Raw genomic sequence first — 21,085 nt, forward strand, 5'->3', positions numbered from 1 at the left:
AGAGCTTGTTCAAAATATCCAAGACCACTTTTGCACAAATGGACCTGCACTGATAGATCACTTAAATGAACAAGGTCAACAGCCTGGGCGCACCTGTAGCAGAAGGTTGAGATCCTCTATCTGTATTCCTTTTTATTTATTTCACTTGGAATACAGCTGTACCAAATCTGGGGTTAAGAAACCACTTTTGTTTCAAACACCTTTCATTGATTTTCTTTCTTGCTCACAGGTTAACACTGAGTGGTTCTACCCTGCAGTTGCAAAAGCCATATACACTAGCCTGCTTTAAGCTGTCTGCTGCTTGGGTTAGACTGCTAACAGTACTCAGCCTTGCTCCAACAGAACCAGGTCTCATGCTTTTACTTTATGTAGATCTGTCTTTGACAAAAAAAAAGAGATCTGAAACAGTTGTCTCTTGGCTAGCTGTAGATAAATCCCCTGCCTAGTGACCTACAGTGTTACGTTCGTTCTCAGGTTTGCTTTTTGTCTTCAGAATAGTTGCATAGTCTTGGCTTTACAGAATTTTCATACTTTCAGAAGTCCATCTGTTTGTTAAATAGCAAATGTCAAAGTCCTAGTTTTTGTGGTTTGACACCCACAGCATTAGCTTTAGAAATACGAATTGCATATGTGGAATCTGAAGTTGGAACTGAGACTGTTGTAATGACCTGCAGGCAAGGGTTGCATGAAATGAGGAATGTACATCTGTCATAGAGTTTTTACCATTCAGCTGTTAGGTAATATTTGAGCCTGAAGACTTTACACAACTGTTCCTAAATGCATTGCTAAAGGTATGGTTTTTCTAATGTACCATCAAAATTTTTCATTCCTAGATTCCTTTAAAATTGAATCCTGATATCCTTTAATTTGGATTTCCTTCAGTTCATTTGCGAACTGGTGAAACCTCAGAATCTATCTCTAAGCCTGCAGATATTTAATTTTTTTAGTTTCTCATTTTCAAATCTGTTCTGCTTTATTCCTCTGTATCAATATCAACTTAAGAACTTTACTCTGTCAGCCAAGATTTGAAACTTAAGAATTCATTGTAATTTAAGCATCTTTTGAAAGTGGGTAGCTTTGAGTTTGTTATAATGATTAAGTTTTCAACCAGATGAAATTGCTGTATAGAATAATAAACCACAAGGAGATCAAATAAAACCTCAAGCAGACATCTTTCATTTGAACTGTTGCTCATATCTGAAGTCCTGAAATGCTTTAAATTAAATCATTGTCCTGTAGAGGTTCTCTAATTAAATCAATGTCTTTAGGTAGTAATTTATTTTATAAATTTGTATTCATCATTGTGAACCTTTTATCATTGGATGGAGGTAAATATAAACTAAGTAAGGCTAGTAGTACTCCTGGTAATTAAGCTTGTAAGCCCCTGTTTTCTTTAACTGTCCCAAACATTGACCAACTTATTGCCAATCTAATTTTCAAAAATAAAGCTAAGGACAAGTTTGTAACAAAATAATCTTAAAAAAGGACCTTTTATTTGAGGTGATGTAATTCATATTCTTTCTCAAATATTATGGAATGGGGAAATCTGTCAGGGGCATGCATTTTGATATATTGATGAAAACCAGCCTGAATTTAATGAAATTACAAGCCTTTGGAAAAATCTTAACTTTTAATATGCTGCTCAGAGATTTCTTAAAACATTACTAACTTCTCTGCCAGAGAGTTTTCCAGCTTGGGCTAAAGAAGCCTTCTCTTGCAATTGCAACTCTATACAGTTGTTCTCTAGGCTGACCATGAGCTGGGCACCTGATGTGAGAGCAGAGAACTTCTTCCATGGGTGGGTTGTCCATGGCTTCGATGAGTCTAAGTAACAGGGAATTGGAAACTGATGGCTTTGAATACAAAACTTGGACAAGTTCCTATGGAACTTGGCACCAGAGGCTGCAGGGTATGAGGGATCAAGAACTAGACACATTACAGTAAAGAAATGGAATAGGAGATTAACTGGCTGAGAAAAAAAAAGGGAATGACCGGCCAAAAAAGCATAATGTTGTGTGGGACTGAAATGGGAGGAACTGGAATTCCTTTGGACTAAGAGAATGGAAGCAAAAACTGCTATGAGGTCATTGAGAGATCTGGTGGAGATACTATATAGACACAGAACAGGAACAGGCTGAGTATAGGACTAGGGAGAAATAGGTGGAACTGGAACCAGATGCAACCAAAATGATAGACGAAGTGATAAGTGCAGACCAGGATTAGAGAGGGAGGAATTCAGGTATGGAGCCACAATGAATCGTTAAGCAAAAACCGGTTGTGTTTGTATTGCGTGTGAATACAGTCACGACAGGAATCTGAGAGGCATTCCACAGATCTGCTGGACAAAGTGGTTGGTTCTAGGAACAGCGATGAAGGAATGGAGATGGGGCCTAGGATTCAAGACTGGGGTGATTGAGATTCGAGGCCCAAGTTTAGGCTGGAAGGAGCTGGACAAAGAAAGAGATTGCATTTTTGAGGAATGGGAAGCATAGCTCTTCTGTGGGAAGAATAGTTCACTGCTGAGAAGGGTTTCACATTTCTGATACTCACCCTTCAAATGGGAAATGTCCTGCTAAAATACTTTGTTCCTACTTACTACTGGAATACTATTCCTACTCAGGAATATATGGTTTGAAGTTCTGCAATCTGTTGCTGTCTGTACCATAGCATAACATTTGCTGGTAGACAAAGTCTCTTATCAAGCTTTCTCCAGATGGTCACTAATTCAGTTTGTGGGTTTCAAACTTCTGAGTTCATTGCTTCCTCGTGCTTCATTTGCAGACAAGCTGAGGAGTCTCTAATATTTTAACTTAATTTAAAAAAATTGCTTTGAAGTGTTCAGTTCTTAGTAATTTTAAGTACTAAGAAGATTGGGATACTCAAAATTAGAGGGTGCATATAATTTTGATTTGTCAGTTCAAAGAAGTTTGCTGAACAATGAATTGAGTTTGAAGAATGCCGTTAGAAAACGGCAGTTTTCAACGTTAGGGACGTTGAAGAATGCCGTTAGAAAACCTACATGAATGTTAGTCAGTCTACATGCAGAGTAATGTGTACGGTTAGTAATGTGTGTGGCAGTGCGTAGAACTGTAGTAAGGATTAAACAAAGCAGTCACTAGGTAGGTGTTCATTGCTTCAGTACTATTTATTTTGCTCTAAATATGGCAAGACCTAGTGGAAAACTCTTAGATGCTAACATACTGGAAATTTGAAGCTTTCTTCCGAAAATCTGTTTTCTAGTAAACAGGCAAAATGTGTAACAGAAAGTTTACCAAGTCAGACCTTTCCCAAGGTCTTGTCGTAACTGTCCCTGAGTTTTCAACCTTGAGTGTGTGTGTGTGAATCATACAGATGTGTTCAGATGCTGTTCGGTGTCTTAAATGAAAGTTATTTCAGAGTTTTGTTCATCCTTAACACTGCTAAACAGGTTGAGCCTTTAGTTATGCTGGTGAAGAACATGAGGCATGCCAAGTTATCTAAGGCAGCACAAAAGGTAACCCTGCTCATCTGTTTTCCAGAGTGATAGTGAGGCTTATCTGACTCCTTCAAGTCTAGTTGTCAGTCTTCCTTGCAGAAAAATACCTAGACTGGGTGAGGCATTAGATTTTAATAAGATGGAGTCTATAAACAAACACAGTGTTTCTGAACTTCCAAAATCTAGATACCAGAGTATCGCATGCTATTTACCTTCGACTGAGCCTTCGAAGATTTCTGGTGGTGTCTGTGCTTTTGGACACAGCGTGTGAGAAGCCTTTGCTTTATGACACAGGTCAGGTATCTGCACCTGAAACTGGAAGGTTGGAATGGACCTGAAAAGTCAGAGATCTGTTTTTAAATATGAGGTACATGTAGGCCATGATGTACACACATGCTGATGTATACACATGCCCTCAACACCTTAAAAGCCTTTTAAGCCTTTTGGATTTTGTTTTTCTGTATTAAGAGTATTGATTTGCAGGTTACCTTTCTTTAGGTAGCTAACAAGGGTGGGGATTAAATATTTCTGTTTCCTGCAAATCTTTTATTCTTGCTTTGGAATTGGACTTTGTTTCTTTTGCTTTTCTATATGTTTCCTGCCATGCAGGATTTTGATGCATGCCATAGCCTTCGTCATCAGATGAGGGTTCAAAATCATATTACTGTTATAAAGGGAAAGCCGATCCATGAAGTTCCAAGTTGTTTTAGCTGTAGCACCTCTCTGCAGTAATTGCAGAAACTCATTTAAGCCTATTTCAGCTGGAAGGGAAAATATTCTCTGCAGTGCACAACCTGTTTGGCCTGCTCACATTTTTATTATTCATGATGATTGTAGTGTCTAATCAAAAATTATTTGGCTTTTTTTGTCTAGTACTTATTTGATAGGGAATTACTGTTCATCTAGGTGTGAAATCCGTATGTTGTTTAGGTGTGAAATCCATATGTTGTTAGCATTGCTTTAACAAAATATCCACGTTCTACAGTGTTGAGTAAGGGAAACTAGTAATCAGTGGGATTCTAATAAGCAAAATAAGTTCTTTGAATTATCTCATAAACCAACTTGTATGACTGGAAGTACAAAAAATTATTCCTTGAAAGTAGTGTTATCTTAGACTGCTGAAGAAATTGGAGAGACTTCAATTCCATACATCAGGATGCCCATATATACCAAGAGTAAGGTTGTCCATAGGTAGCAAGGAATGAAAATTATGCTCAGTGTAGCAAAAGAAAACATCATACTTCTGCCTCTCCTAGCCTGTTTGAAGTAAATAGCTTGAATCTTGCTTCATTTACACAGGGGTAATTTGAAGTATGTCTTAAAATCAACATAATGAAAACGAAATTGAAATTTTCCATGACGATGTCCGCAGTTTGAAGTGTCAACAGTATGGGTAGATCGTTAGTTGGTTGTATAGCGCACAGCATTTCTAATGGAGCAATAACATGGGAAATAACACCTAGATATCCCCATTTGCACTCCTCTGCTTTAATGAAGTCACACTTAATGTATACACTGATGAAAAAAGTTCTAGGTAATGTGCACGCTATATGATAAAATAATAAAGGCTATATATAATGAGTTTTGTTGATAATGGGTACTTAGTACTTGTATTCCAACAGCCCAGGACTACTTAGGTAATGCCAGGACTGTATTAGCAGCCTTAAAAATATATAAGCAAACCCTTTGAGAAGTGACAAGTGAGTTTAAATAGAATCGAACTGTGAGAAGCAGCTCTTTTGAAAGCCCTTCAAAACTGCTAAGTCACTGACTGTGCTTGAAAATCAGCTGTCTCTTGAACTTGCTCACCAGTTATGAAATCTGGGCATTTCCAGTGATGTCTAGAACAGCTTTGGGAGTGCCGTGGAAAATCAGGTGCTCTGGATAAGGTGAATACTACTTCTACTTGCAGGGGAGGATTGTCATGAACATCTGATCTATAGTTGCAGATCTCTCATACGCTTTGTATTTCCAAAATTGTATAAAAATTGCATTCTGTAGCTTATACTGCATCAATAATATACTGAACTACAGAACCGTTTGAATTTTTTATTTACTTTAGTTTTATAGTAAAAACCTTGAGCAAACTCCCTCGGAAGTCTGTTTCTGAGAAGGCATAATGAACAACTTTTGACTCACTGAGAGTGTGCGTTATGCTAAAGGTATTGGCGAGAGAAAGAAGGCTAGTATATGGGAGAATGAATTTATGAGAACAACATTTTCCTCAGTGAGAAAAAGGAACCTGCTGTCAGTAATATTGATCAAGCTGATACTCACAAGGCAACAAGACCCAGGCAAAATCTATATGGAAAATGCTGATGTCAGAAATGTGATGTTACTGTGGAAATTATTTATTAGCTAAAGGCAATTTTAATGGAGTCAAGCAACTGGTCATCTAATTTAAGGCACATTTCAGGTTTCGGAGTAAGGTCTTGAGAGAATATAGCTGCTAAGTGTGATCTGTGTGTATTTGCCTAGCATCACGCTTCAAGCTTGTAAGGGGGCACTGATTTGCTGCTTCACATTCTTCATTGACAGAGAATTAATTTAGCCAAGATTCAGCTGATTCAAACACCATTTACAAGAACTAACGGCTAGAATTACTTTATAGTTAATTTCTTTTACTAATTTTGGGCCTTACAGTTCTACACATCCTCTTCTGTATAGCAATACATCTTTCATAACGGAGGCCAGGTCTTCCAGCTTCAAGCTTCCTCAAAACCCTCGTTGCCTAATGTTCAATCTCCAGCCATCCTGCTTCTGAAAACAGCCAAATTGTTTGTTTTACTAAACAATGAAACCTATATTTTCCTCAGACATTAAAATCTATTCCCTAAAATAATAGTCAGGAGTATTTCTCTGCAATGTGGACTAAAACAGGTAATGAAAAGGGCAAGAAGTATTCTGCTATTGGCTTTTCACATGCTGGCAAAGGACTACGACTTGCAAAGAGTCAGCTTGCTGAGGCTTCTGGATGCTGCTGTAATATTGAAACCATAAACTATTTCTGGCGTTTGGGCATTGCTGTAAGGATATAGTATCAGGATACAGCCCTCCATTTCCACTAACATGTCTTGAAGTCACTTGCACCAGAGAAAATGTTTTGGGCAAGCGTGAGCAAGTGCTGGTTTTCCTAGGACCAAGGGTCTTGCAGTTCTAAGACTTTTGTAATCTCTGTCATAAAAGGAACACTGCTGTGCCCTGTGTACTGACACGAGGTGTTTACAGCTCTGCTGACTAAGCATCTGTAGTATTTTCACTTGTGTTTACTATCTCATGAGACTGAACTGTATGTAATATTTAATTTTTAAATATAAATTACATAAATGATACAAAGGAATTGATGTTCCTAATTCAGGGATGCCTTTTTCTTTCCATGTGGAGATTCAATTACTGGGGTTTTTAGCTGTGCATTACCTTCTTATTAAGAATTTAAGATTTCTTGGGGTTCTGTTACTGCCCTTGGTAAGAAAACCACACTGCTGCTAATAGTTGCAAACTTTGTTTTTATCTGTGTTGGACCTTGTCCAATAATCTTGATTGTGCCCTAGGTATTTAATATTTGTACTACTGTGTTGGCTTCTGCTACTGAGAGGTCTTTTCATTTGCCTTCCTTTTCCCTCCATTCTGTTAACAGTATAGAAAAATGTTTAAAATTTTGTTTAGACCTTGTAAAAAGTGTGATTATCTTTTCTAGACAGTTGCACAGCTTTTATACCTGCTGGAACTTTCAAGTGTTTGTATTCGGCACTTCTACAGGATATAGATTTTTTTTTTCCTTACTACCCACTATTATTTATGACTGTTTCTAATCACAACATCTTGGTTATCCATGGAATAATTATCCACCTTGTATGTTAACTATTTCTTGTTATTTCCAACCATTCCCAGGCTGCAGCAAAACCTGCAGCTGCACTGGAAAGCATCTGCTTTTGATGAATTACAGTGTATTTTCATGAAGCACTGCTTTGCCTCCTAATGCTCAGTCTCTTCTGCTCTGCAAAGAAATGAGTTTCCAAGTTTTTGAAATGCTAATATTCCTATAAATTGTACCCAAATCTTCCTCCATTTTTTAATAACTTCTCAGTTTATACAAGCTGTTATTCTTTTCCACTACGTCTCGTATTTGTAGTAGATGATCACTAACTATACTCTAGTGCACTGGTTTATATTGTTAAATACTTTATCTTGTATAATCCTTTTTCATGGGCCTCATAATCATTAAATTCATGAATTATGAGTGGTTTGACCTGTATTCCAACACATTCTGGAATCCTAAGTCCCCAATTAAAAAAATTTCTGAAAATTCTGTTGGATCCATGAATGTACTGCAGCCATATGGGTTTTATTGTAAAAGTTAATATGAAATATGTAATGATTGGCAGCTTGGTGGGGCTGATCAACAGGCCTGGTTAGGTGGTGTTTAATTGTTTTTTTATTCTTCCATCAGTATGAACTGAAAGCAATTTCTTTTACATCAGTGCATTTATCCTCGTATACTCTATGAGTGATAGGAGAGTATGTGTTTCAATTATTCTTAGTACAGTTTCTAAGAATAATCCCATTCTACTAGTCCCATGGAGAAACAGATGTAGTTGTGTTGACTGGGGTTGTCCTCCTTGTTTAACATTTATACGCTTACAATCCAAAGCAAAACAATCCCATGGCTGTGCCTCCAAAGTCAGATGCTGAAGAAAACAACAACAAAAAGCTACAGCTGATGTCTCTGCCTCCAAAAAACCCAGTTCTCTGGGTTCTCACCTGTTAAAGGATGTTTAGTTGTCTGCCTTGCAGAAGGAATACTTTATCTGGGAAACATCAAGTGCAGTAAGTAGGAGGGATGGAATTAGCAAGAGCCTCATGTTGAACTCTTCTGCATTACAGGAGTACAAACGCAAGCTAGCCAGAGTGTCCCAAGTACGGAAAGAACTCAGGTCACGCATCCAGAACCTGCCTGATCTCTCTCGACTTCCCAACGTCACGGGCAGCCATGTACACCTACCATTTGCAGGAGACATCTACAGTGATGACTGATTACACCATCCTTCCATAACCTCTACTTTTCTGTGAAATGAGGGGTAGGTCAGACTGATTGGTACTCTTGTAGTATTATTTTTGTATATTGTTGGAGAGTAGTGTCAGTAAAAAACCTTCTAATAATTTATAAAAAATGGTTTAGAAAGTTGATTTGTTTACTATTTTATTGGTAAGTAGCATAAGGGTACATTTATAAAAGTGGCATCTGTGTCTGTTACACTGAAGAACGGATAATTATCTTATCTTTTGTAAAGATTTTAGTTGGGTGCCCTGTAAAAAAACATGCTAAGATTTTTTCTTATGTACCTTATGTTTAACGTAGATCAACATATAATCAACACATGCTTCTAACTCGGGATTTCAGTTGCTAGAGAGGATGTGAAATGTGGAAATCACAAACTTTTGTTGGAAAGAAGGTTGATACAATTTTATGGAAAGTTAAAAGTGATCTTACTACCCACTGCCAAAACAAGTCAGGTACTTTTTGAAGTAAATGTTAGTAACCAGTTTTGAATTGTAAAACATGAGCCATGTTACACCGAGCAGATTGTTAATTGACTCAAAATATTGCAATATTTTAGCATCATTTAGGTGTAGGAAACTATACAATCAACCATTTAAAATATGTTTCAAAATTGTAACCTTCTTTTTACAGCTGCTTAGATTCTAATTTGAGGGACCATTCATTTCTACTCTAATCCCTTTCTGGAACATCTGTCTCCATCTAAAAAGATTAATCCCAGAAATATGCAGCCATTTTACAGCTTTAATTAAATTGAAAGGTCGTTCTCTAAACTGTCCCAATTGTTGAATGCCCGTTATTAAAATTTGACAACGCTAGGAACCATCCATACATGCAGCAACTCAACGATACAGCTGTGCTGTACATTCTCTTCTGCTGAGAAGCCCTGGAGGCCAGCATGGGCTTCCAGCCCTCCACTTCCACCTGCTCCAGCCAATATTTCTCGATCTTGATCATATTTTTCCACAGAACAGGAGGAGACAGTTCGGGCCTCTGTGTAAGTCAAAGAGTGGAAATTTACTGCCAAGTGTCTCTTTCTAAAAAAGTGCTTTGCATGGTACAAATGTATTTGTCTACAGGTAGCTGAATTTGTGAGACGTCTCAGTTACCATACTATGCACCAGCTTTTAAGTTCACTTAAAAACTGAGACGCAGACAGGCATCTAACAGCTTGTCAGAAGGTTTAGGCTGTTCAGTCAATCAGAATTAGGCAGGTAATTGTTGAGTGATTTTTAAAAAGCCTGCCTGTTCCTTTGGCATTTAGATGACCTTAAGAACTTGGGCTGCAAGTGTTTGAGTTGGATGTATCATTGGAGTATTTAATGATTGCATTTGTTCATGGGTTTGCACTTGTTGAGCATTGTTTTGCTTCAGTTAAGTTCACAGTTTACAAGTTTAATACTCCTCACATGAAAGCAATTTTTTTTTTAATCTATTCTTCCTTTTCAGAAATCACAACAATTCAGAATAGTCCTGCAGTAAAATTGTTGAAGACAGTGATCTGTCACTTGTTATTGACTTCTACAGGGCTAAGCACTAGAATACTTGTTGGATGTGAGTGAAGAATAATCTTTCTCTTTAAAATAGATACACTTGGACATAAGCATCTCAGTCCAATTATCTTTTCTCATGGAAGTTGCCATGAATTGGACTGTGGTTAAATAGGGAAAAAACCCCAAAAGATAAAAATACAAGCTGTTGACGTAGCATGCAACGTCATGCAGTGTAGAACACTAATTTCACCAAAAATTCTGACTGACAGATAGGAATGCTAAAAATAACCATCCAGGGATTTGTAAGTTTTGAGCGGTAATTTCCTACTCCATAGGAAAAAAGAGTTAAGTCTAATGAATCCGGAGGAGTGTTTCTTTAGTTTAAGACTAATATGCAAAATTAAATAACATTTATTGGTGTCTTTTCAGCATAGATTCTTGGTAAGAAAATGAATACTCAGGTAGAATTTTAATGTTCTAAATATTTATGTTCTAGTACATTAAACGCAGCTCATAAATTCTTATATACGTGTATGTGCATAAAAGTTGCAGTTAAAGCTCAGTCTTGCTAAAATAGTACTAAATTTGTGATAAATATTAAAACAGGTTAATCTATGTAGAATTACAACAAATCATAAACCAGAAAGGATAAATAGTGAGTTCATGGTTGAATCCCATCCATGGAAAACTTAATTGGTACCCAGAGGTGATTATAAGTGCAGCAGCATGGCTTGTGACTTGTTTAGAGTGCACTGAAGGATCTAAGTCTTGGAAATTCAAAACCATAGGGAATTTAGTTTAAACAGTCTTTTGCTACCTTAATTAAAAATAATTATAATAATAATAAAGTTGAATGCTGAATTTCCTTGATCTCTCAAGAGTATGAAAAGAGACGTGACACTTGATTCTCTAGACTTGTTTTTCCTATTCATCACTCCTAGTGGTAATGTTGCTGATCTACAGATGATGTGGAACTGATAAAAGAATAGGAAAAAAATCTCAACTACTTCTTGATGTATATAAATTTTAATTTTGAGAGAGTGCTATTTTCTGGATATATTTTTCTTTATTTTACTGTGAAATTGTTTACTTCAAGGAATATTTCATAGCTGGGTTTTTTGAAATGATCCCTCAATATTTGTTTGGAAAAGAGGATTTGAGGAAGGTAAAGGTCACTGTTGTACAGGTGTCATATATTAGTGGCTGAATGGTACATTGTTTTTTATTTATATGGGAAAGGCAGCAGGTATCAAGTAGTTAGAAGGTTTATATTGTAACTGTAGTAGTATAGCAGGAGATAACATGGTGTGACAGAAATGCAGCCCTGCAGTATCAAAAAATACCTCCAAATTCTCAGGTTTCGAAGCTTAACGTACGTACTTCTGACATCTCAGGAAGAAAAGAGGCTGGGCAGGGAAAAGAAGGGTGCCTAGGAGCTGAAAGGGAGATCATGCCTGGGTGGAAATGAAAAGCAAAACAAATGTCAACTTTTGTCAAAACAGAAATCACAGTGTGAAACCAGGCCACACAACGTTTTAGCTGTAGATGGCATTATACAGTAGCTCTGCTTTGGGGCGTTTCCACCCTGGGAAAGAAAATGTTTGCATATACCCTGCTTGTCTCTTCTAACGTGGTCTGACTCTACTCAAACCAGAATGCCCACCTTATAAAAGGCATAACTATAAATATCTGAACATTTTTCATCTAATAAAAGTATAATAATTAGATTATTTGCTTCACTATATTGCACTTTGATTGAGCATTCTCTGAGAAAAGCAGAGATTCCTGCAGCTCTTTGCCATATGAGAATGCTCACCTTGGAGGTCACTGGGACTGCTTGTATATTTTAGCATTTGCAGGTTCAGGCTGTGTTTTCACAGAACGTTTTGGAAGATACTAGGAGTGTTACCCCACTTCTGTGGTTTTAAAAATAGATGTAAAGTCCTTAGTTACAAAAATTGCCATTCCTAGAAATTCATTGCTCCTTTTGAAAATAAAACTACAACCTGCAGTAACGATAGCTTGTCTGTTTCGCTCCATTAATGTTTGCATTAATATATTAAAACCCCTCAGTTAATCCCTAGCAGCTCAACCCAAACTACATGCTTATTGTGTATTTTAGCTGAGTAGTCTTCTGAATGCCGAACGGAGAGTGGCACATTCCTGTTTACCTGAAGTTTGAAAGGACAAAGTGTTAGGACTTCCGCAGACTAATACTGCTCTGACAAGTCAGCGGTAACTCAGTCTGGTACTTCAGTGATGACCCAAAACACATAAGTAGGATGCAGTAGCGCCCTGTGCAGACGACCATGGAAGACATGGAAATCATGCATAGGCTTGACTGGCCCTCTGCAGAACAGCTGGATTGCCATCATTTGAAACGTAAGCAAATAGTTTCATGGGTAAGGAGTTTTTTTCAGTGGAAAAATAGTGAACTAGGAAACCATCACATCTAAAATTTGATGGTTACATTTATAAATATTTAGGGCCAGTTCTGCTCATTACTGCTGCATATAATCACAGTGACTATTCCTGCAAGTAGGAAAGCAGACTCAAATGTAGTATCTGAAGTGGAATTATTTTTAATGAATGACCAATTTTGTCTCAGCTCCTATTTCAGTGTGTCATTTATCTTGATTAAGTAGTAAATCTCTTGATTTCATCTTTACAATATTTAAATTATCCTACTAAGCATGATGTTTTTGTGGGAATTTGCAGAAGTGCAATAGCACTCATTACTTGTTTGCAACAGAAATAGACTCATTTGTTAAAAGTTAACAAAAGTTTGAAATGTAAAGATGTTTCATTATTGTGCTTTTCTGACAGAATGTGTAATCTTTGTGTAATTTATGTGCTCAGAATAACACCTGTATGTACGCTTTTTCACATTTAATAGAATAAAACATTGTTGTAAAAACATCTTTGAAGACGTGGTTTCTTGTTTTTCTGCTCAGTCTCGTGGTGTGAAAAGGCTTTAATGTAAATTGCTCCCTGTACTTTGGAGTCAAACCAGAATCTCACAATGTTGCTGGGGAAATGGTCGATACTGAATTTAGAATTTATTACTCTCTGCATTTGTATTTTGTGTGACAATTGTCAGTGAGGAAGCAGTGCATTAAAAAGTGCATCTGAGGCCATTAATTTCTAGAACTGTAAATTTCTTAAAAAGAAATTAAGAAATACTGTTCATTGTTTGGCCAAAGTTTGCGCTTCTTCAGAGGCGAGGATGGGTGTGAGGGAACCGATTGTAAAATGCTAGCTTGAAGTTCGCAATAATCAAGAATGGGAACGTGGCTCAAACTGATGTTTCAAAATAAAACACACTGGTTATATCAAGACACGCTTTGTAAGCTTTTCGATACATGGTATGATGCTTACTGTTGATGCATACGTATCACTGCGTAAGTGGAATTCCTGTGAGCTGGGAAGTAGCTCTCACTCTGTAATTAAGTGCCTGTACGCAGTGGTGCAGGCTTAACAGAGAACCCTCTTGGTCTTGCTTTACGAAGTCAGGGTGAAATTCTGGTCCCACTAAAATCAGTGAGGCCATTTCCTCTCTCTCGAGTTGTTCTTCCGACTCTTCAAACACAAACCAGTAACGCTGCCTGGCAGTGGTTTGGCTCGGGGAGGGGAGGCTCAGCAACAGTCTGTTGCAGCCAATGATTGACCTTCAGTGTTTCATTGAGTACAGGAATGCAGTATGTTCTGAAGGGAGGAGTGCACCAGATGTGTATGGGGGGGTGCGTGGTGGTGGTTATATATATGTGTATATGCATATCTGCATATATATGCATCTGATGTGTGTGTGTGTATGAATAGACCCATATACATCTAGAGATATACGTATATATACAGATGTGTGTGTGTATATATATGTATTTATGTTTTCCAATATACTGATACTGTGAAAGTCCAGTATCAGAAAAAGACGGTATTAGAGGCTCAGGGTTAACATAAAAGCACTTCAGACAGAAAATGCCAACACTGTTTCTGCCCAGCATTTTGAAGTCAAACAAGTAATGGCACATACTGAATGATTTTTTTCCTTTTTCCCCCAGTGAAGTCTGATAGCTTGCAATAGTGATCTCTTATAACAACACATCTGGACATGCCTGACTGCCCTGGTAATTGCAAAGAAAAAGTTGTTGTTTGGAGTGTGACAAGTCTGGTTAACAAATACACACTGCAGTAGTGACACACCTGGAGTGCGGAATGCCTCAAGCTCAATGCCTGCCAGCCACTGGAGATGTGTGCTTCAGAGTAGCTCTCCTGTGATCCTCTGGATAGGCTGCCCATTAGCGTCTGCAGCATGCTGGTTATGCCCTGAATCATGTCTTTTATCCATTATCTGTAGTTTTATCCAAGCTCATGAAAGAGGTTGAGAGCTGTGCTGGTGGTGGCATGTGCCTCCGGTGGGGTCTCCCAGGCCAGACAGGTCTCAGCTGAAGGGTCAGACAAAGTGTGTCCATGGGCAGGATGGGCTCACTAGCCTTGGGGCAGCCATCCTAGGGGAAGGACAACTCTGACTCCAAACCCGGGCAGATGGAGCTCGTTTAGCCTTGTAAGGCATCCATCATCTAGGAGAAGGACACTCTAACCAAACCTACAACCTGAGGACTTCGCTGTCACCTTCGAAGCTCGCTAGGCCCTGGCAGATGAACCTCAGGTGTAAAGGGTGGAGCCAGTTCCACGCATGCTGGTGCCTCACCTAAAAAATCCACCGTGCAGGCCCGAAGGGTGCGCTCATCGCTTGCAGTGAGCGTGGGAAAAACCCTTCCCAGATCTTCGTTCGCGAAGCCATGCCATGATGATGTAGTTTTATCCAAAAGGAACGTGACTCATGTATTCAGAGACCACTCAATATTGCATGAAAAGCACTGTAAACAATTGAGAGATCTGCTTCAAAAGCATATTCTTAATGTAACACATGAATGTTGGTGCACCTTAAAACACAGCAGATGCCCACACTGGTTTCACAGAATCCTCGAAGCTCTGCAGTAGAGAACTTAATGCACTTTTAATATATGCATGCACTTTTTTAATATATTAATTTATTGTAAAACTTGTTTTTCAAATACTTTTGTATAAGGCACATTTTCTATCAACAAGATGGAAGAATTTCTCCAGAGGACTGCATCATAAACACAGCAACAACAGGTGAATTCATGCCAAGCTCTGCATTGGAAAAGGCATAACTCCAAGGCCCGTATTTATTTTGCTCAAAGAATGACGGTTAATTTGATCCTACCCGTATGTAAGAAATAAATGGCAGTAAACCTTTCAAAGCTAATCATACAAGTGTACAGGAGATATAAAAAGGTTACATGCCAATCATGAGACTGTAAGTAGAATTTGCTACAAACTTCCTCCCTGCCCTGGATCACTTTCAAGTCTGCCAACTTATTTACTGGTTCTATTTCTTAGGCGGTGTTCATTGAGTCTGAATACACTTAAAGGAAGATATTCATTAGAGTACAACCAAAAAAAAAAAAAAAAGAAAGAAAAAGGAAAATACAGACCTTTAAACCCAAGAATGTAAATGTTTTTAACTAACTGATTGATTCTCTTTCCAGAGGGGAAATCAGAAGCAGGATTTGCAGAACTGTCGTTGCAGACCATGTGCAGGACAAGGCTATAAACTCAGTGGCGAACACTGACTTTCTATGTCCTTTCTCCGTGCCAAATTGAAAATGTAAAATTTGACCATGGAGACCTCTTTAACCTTGACAACTGTTTGTTCACATCAAAACGCTTTGGTGCAATGAGTTCACTACTGTCCAGGACAAACCCAGTTTTCCAGATTAAAGTCCAGGAAGGAAGAAACTCTGAAGCCTGATGAAAGCAGATGACATTCAAGAAAAAGGTTCTCTCCTTAGTCGTTCCCGAACGAGACAAGCATGACCCATTTTGGTAGCACTGGAGCAACCGGAAAGCATCCCATATTCTTTGTAACGGTGCCCTGCCGTAGCAGTACAAATCCAGCAGTCTAGCATGGAGCTGTGAGCTGATATTCAGAGCATCCCACATTAGAATGCAGTTTTACAAGGCTCTGTGTTATCCTGGGACCAGTATCATCTACAGACCAAATTCTTAAGAAAATGAAGAAACTTAACCTGGTGATATGCTGTTTTCTCTCTCTTTATATGTGAGTCCTGTCTTAAAGAGCAAGTTATTCTGGAACCTGTGTAAAGGCTAGGTTAAATTCTTGGGTCATTAGAACTGGGCAAAACATGTTCAAGATTCCCAAGCACGTTAGACTGCCTATTTTCTCATCTCCCTCTTGCAGTCAATCAGTCCCCTTAGAAACAGAGCTTCCTTCTAAAAAATATGGTCTATTCTTTGACAGCATAGATAACTTCAGTTACCTGAGTTGTACAGAAATTGCTTCACTGATTTACTAAATGCAGTATTTATTGCTATAATCTTTACAGCTGTTATCTTTAGCTACAGTAATGTCAAGAAGGTTTTTAAATCTGCCTTCTGGCTTCTCTCTTTTTCTTCTAGATTAAGCATCCGTTTTAGCTTAGAAAAATGAAACTTGGAGTTTCTGGGAGTCTTGGAAGCAGAGCTGGTTGATGCCTGCCCGGATACACGTGTTCTGAAAAACAAAAGACTCAAATGTCTTAAAGGTGAGGAATCAGAATTCACACAAAGCAACTATGAAAGCACATATATTTAATTTGTGTGAAAAAATCAGAATGTGTTTTTTCATGTGAAAGTGAGCTAGAAGCACAGCTTTGTTATGCAAATTTTAAGCCAGCCATTTGACATTAATGACAAAAACATAATAGATCATTTTTTGCACACAGTTGTTTTTCATTAGAATCTTTGGTGTTAAAGGTTGGAAAGTTAAAATAGTTCTTAATCAGACCACTGAAGAAGAATACTTAGTCATTGATGGAAAGTTCATTAAGTGACTGATCTGAAAGCAGTGTATGATGCCCTTTCCCAACAAGACATGATACAGCCAATCAGCAAAGTGCCCCTTGAAACAGGAGAGAAACAAGTACCTGGGAAGTGATGAAGGACTGTTCCCTTTAGATCCCAGCCTACTGCAATTTACAGGTGTCACTTTGTTTGCAGACTGAATTTTTACATCTGGTGTCTTCAGGCTAGATCTAATACTTGGTGTGACAGCCTTTTGTGTCTTGGTAGCCAGAAAATCTCTGCTTTTACCATAATGTCTTGTTGTTTTGTTGCAAGAGTTGCAAGTAACCAGCTATGGAGAGAAGAAAGGAAATACCAACCGTTCTTTCAGTCACTCCACCTTTATGTTATAAAGCCACTGGAAGAATTATCCAAACTATTCTCCAAATATCATGACACAAATTAAATATTTACTGAAGTGAAACATGAGATATTATCAAGCAACATACACTTTAGACCCAGTGCTTTCACTCAGGCTCCTTAAGCCAAGCACATCCTATGGGTTTATCTAGAAATTACTCCAGTCCCCTATCAACTAATTTCAGGAGACCTGTAACTCTGAATGTAATGTTGTACAGTGAAATACAGAAAACAACCCGGTCAAAACAGGACGATGAAACAGCACCTGACCTGGATATCTGGTATCTTGAGTACACCTTAAGGGTACTTGTATTTTGCTAAAAACATGACATATAGTGTGATCATTAGCATATTCCATCCCTGATGAAATTATATTACACACTTCCCAGACAGTCTTGAGATTAAAAATTTAAATTACCAAGCTCTCTAGAAACAGTCATCTGTAGCTATTAACAGCAAGTCTTGGTGAACAAAGAAAAGGCTTCCTTCTAGTGCAAAAATGCTTACTAATGTATGGAGGAGGTTCTAAATAAAGGACACTTTCTCTTCTATATCTGTGTACCTCTGGGCTGCAGGGAACTCCCATCAGCACAGTGTGTTGCAGAGGTGCATCAGAACAAATAATGTCTGACAGTCACAGAGACGGTCAGATATTCCTGATACCCCCTACTGCCATGGCAACTACTCTTACTAGGAGACATGAGAGTAATGCAGCCAGACAACTTTTTGAGGCACACAATTACACTGACTGAAAACCACAGTTATGTGATGTTTCTGGTTAAAAAAAACATACTCAAAAGGATGTCACAAAAATGCCTAAGCAGTTTTGAAAACACCTATGCCAAATCATTCTTCATTTCAAAACGTGTCACTTTTTACCTAAATTCAGGTTGCTTAGAAAGAATTACATTTAGAAATGCAGAAATTAAGTGTTTCCAACTACGTGTTTCGACTCCTTTTAGACATTATTTTGCTAGCCTAACAAACTAAAAAGGACAAAGATCATTAACATATATATCTCAGGTATTGATGTATTTTTAGTTCTTCTAAATGAAATTCAGATGGAAAAAAACCCAAACATCTCACGACGATTTAGCACTTCACGGACTATCAGTGGAGGTGAACACCTTACAAGGCACGAATTAGTGGATTAATCATAGCACTGCACAGCTAGCTTCCATTCCCTGAATTGCATAGGCAGTTAACTCCAAAAATTTTAAAAGCCCTCAAACAGTTTCTATGCTATATGGCTTTTCATGGCAGAAGCATTCCCAAATCAAGTTCTACTTGCTAAGAAATGTATCAGAGGCACAACCTGTCACATTGTTGCTTGGTCTAATTTTCAACCACACTCCAATTTTCATTTTCTCAAGTCTCCGGTATTAGATTAGAGGGATCTACATTGTTAATTTTGAAAGCTGTCAGTTGTTGACAGTATTTTAAACATTTAAGACCAGAAATACTTAAATCATAATCCACAGCACAAATGCAGACAGAACTGAGCAGAACACAAGAGCAGCAAACTGTAAATACATCCCAAGATTAGAGTATTACCCAGTTTAATCTGGACCTATTTAAAAGTTAATTTTAAACTACTCATATGAGTGCACAGTGCATCCTACAAACAGCTCCAGCTACAGAATAAATCTAAGAACCAATCATAATTCTATAGGACACTGTTCATCAGTTGTCTAAAGAGTCAGTTCTTCATGTACGCTAAACGTTTGTGATCCCAGAAAAGTAAAACAAAGATTCCAGCTTCTCAGATGCCCTTTCTGCTGATCAGCTACGATCTACAATTTGGAGAGCAAAGATGCCTTTCTGGAGCGCCTGAACAGACACTTTCTGGAGTCTGTTCCCAGACAGCTAAGAACCTGTGATACCTCCTCAGTTTAATTTTGTGCTATTGACTCTTAAATAATTTTGCAAATTTTACTCCCCAACCAGCAGACTCTGACCTGAGAAAATGCCAAGTGTGCCAGCAGCAGCTGGGCACAACATGGTGCTGTCTCATTGACTAAAACATCCATTCAGATAACCTGTTTTAATAGTAGGGCATGCCTTGGCAACACTACATTAAAAATAAATATTCTTCAAATAATAGCAATTAGTATAAAATATAGTATTTAAACTTACATTCCTCAGTAATTTTAGGAAAAAGAACTGAAACCTCGAGAGCAAGATTAACTCACTTAAATTACCTACGTGGTTTAGTTATAGAAGACTTCCTGTGAACAGTAACAGACACATGTAAAAGACTCCATTTGTACAGAAGGTAACTATAATCTGATGTGGCCACGAGTCTACTGAAATAAATGAAGTAAAGCTTGTTGAGTAAATATATTTCTGCACAACTGATAAAACTCAAAAAAACTTGACAACCTATCAGTCACTCGGGCCCTTCTTCAGAGCTAAAACAAAGGCCATAAATGTCGAGCTACGTGTACCGGCAAAACCAGCATGACTTCAGCCAAGTGCATGGTCTTCCTCTGAGGTATGTTTTGGGGTATTCTTAGCAAGGGATTTCTAAGGATTCTAATGGATTTTAGGACCTACCTGGCCACATTAAGGCTCTGTATCTAGTAGAGTTGCCTGGTCCTAATTCTGACACATTCACAGAAAAAAAAGGAAGGGGCAAAAATCTGCCACTCCTGCCATTTTTGCAAAGCTATGCAAATGATACAGCAGCTGACACTGGAAATGCCAAATGGAAACAATTTTTAGCAAGATCTTGGACATCTGGAGAGTCTGCCCAGTCTGCTGCTAAAGAGATCACAGGGAGGGCAGAGCTCTTTGTGTAGCTTTTCTGACATGCAGGGTTGGGTTTGGTCTTTTTTGGGGGGGGAAGCTTACTGTTCTTGTCATTGTGGTCATGATCTCTCTATTGTGGAGGGCAAACTTTAAAAATTTTCATTGTGAATAAAAGTTATCCCAAAAGAAAGGAAGAGTTGTGTGCTCATGAAAAAAAGAAAACGTGTAGGTGTGAAGTCCTCTTCCAAGAGAAAGATTTCTTATGTTCTTTTTTATGCCACTGAAAGGTTTCAGGGGAACACCAGGCATTTGGCAGTTCCAAGTAAATAGCCTTACCAGAACACTTCTTGACTCCCTGTACTTTCTCAAAAGCTTTGTTTGTTTCATATTAAGTTTATGGTTCTTCATCTCTCGTTTAAGAACTTTCTCTATCTGTGGAGTCACTTTCATCTTTGGTTTGAGACGCACCCGGTAGCTATCAGGAACCATGAACTGGAAGCAGTGAGGACATATTCTTTCTAATCCACGTTCCTTATCTACAGATTAATAAAGGCAAAAGAGTAAAAGTTAAGTGAAGTAGTTATGCTTCCTAGGCAAACATTAAAATGATACATTTTGGTTTAACAGTGTATCTAGGCAGGTATGTTTGTATGTTTCAGATACAACTAGAACTCAAGAGGAAGCTGAGTACCAACACGGGCTTAGCTAAGCACAATTCATGCTAAGTTCATGCACGGCGTAAGTTTACACTACATGTAACTGTAAATTTTTCTGAAAAAAATGCAATTTCTTCCCAAAAATCTTTAACAATGGAGGCTTATAATTCTGCAAGGAGCTCCATGCAGGCTCACTCTTTTGCCAGATCAGTGACACTAAAGCCTTGAGAAGCTCTTTGCCCATTTTAAGTGCAAGAGGGTGACAGCGTCTCCATCTGGGATGAAGAAATGCTTTGAGATAAATTTCAGACCTAATGCTAGGAGGCGTATTCCTGCACCTGCCTTGCTACTTCCTGCTACCAGA

General features: G+C 38.2%; 2 protein-coding genes across 2 annotated transcripts in view; one reads left to right on the forward strand and one right to left on the reverse strand.

The window, feature by feature from the left end:
• The window catches only part of RPRD1A (regulation of nuclear pre-mRNA domain containing 1A), a gene marked incomplete at its 5' end in the record, with an annotated part of 30,016 nt that extends 21,507 nt beyond the window's left edge, over positions 1-8,509 (forward strand). The window contains one exon of the mRNA XM_010146349.1: positions 8,360-8,509. Within this exon, the coding sequence (XP_010144651.1) occupies positions 8,360-8,509 (150 nt within the window). The remainder of the gene's footprint in view (positions 1-8,359) is intronic.
• Positions 8,510-16,471: 7,962 nt separating this feature from the next.
• On the reverse strand, positions 16,472-20,601 carry LOC104502384 (chromosome unknown open reading frame, human C18orf21; the record flags this gene model as incomplete). The annotated part of the gene is made up of 3 exons (XM_010146350.1): positions 16,472-16,625; positions 17,038-17,246; positions 20,402-20,601. Coding segments are annotated over 3 exons (563 nt in total), but the record flags the coding sequence as incomplete, so codon positions are not given.
• Positions 20,602-21,085: the final 484 nt, after the last annotated feature.

The sequence above is a fragment of the Buceros rhinoceros genome, unplaced genomic scaffold, assembly GCF_000710305.1.
Source record: "Buceros rhinoceros silvestris isolate BGI_N320 unplaced genomic scaffold, ASM71030v1 scaffold30982, whole genome shotgun sequence".
NCBI classification, from domain to species: domain Eukaryota; kingdom Metazoa; phylum Chordata; class Aves; order Bucerotiformes; family Bucerotidae; genus Buceros; species Buceros rhinoceros.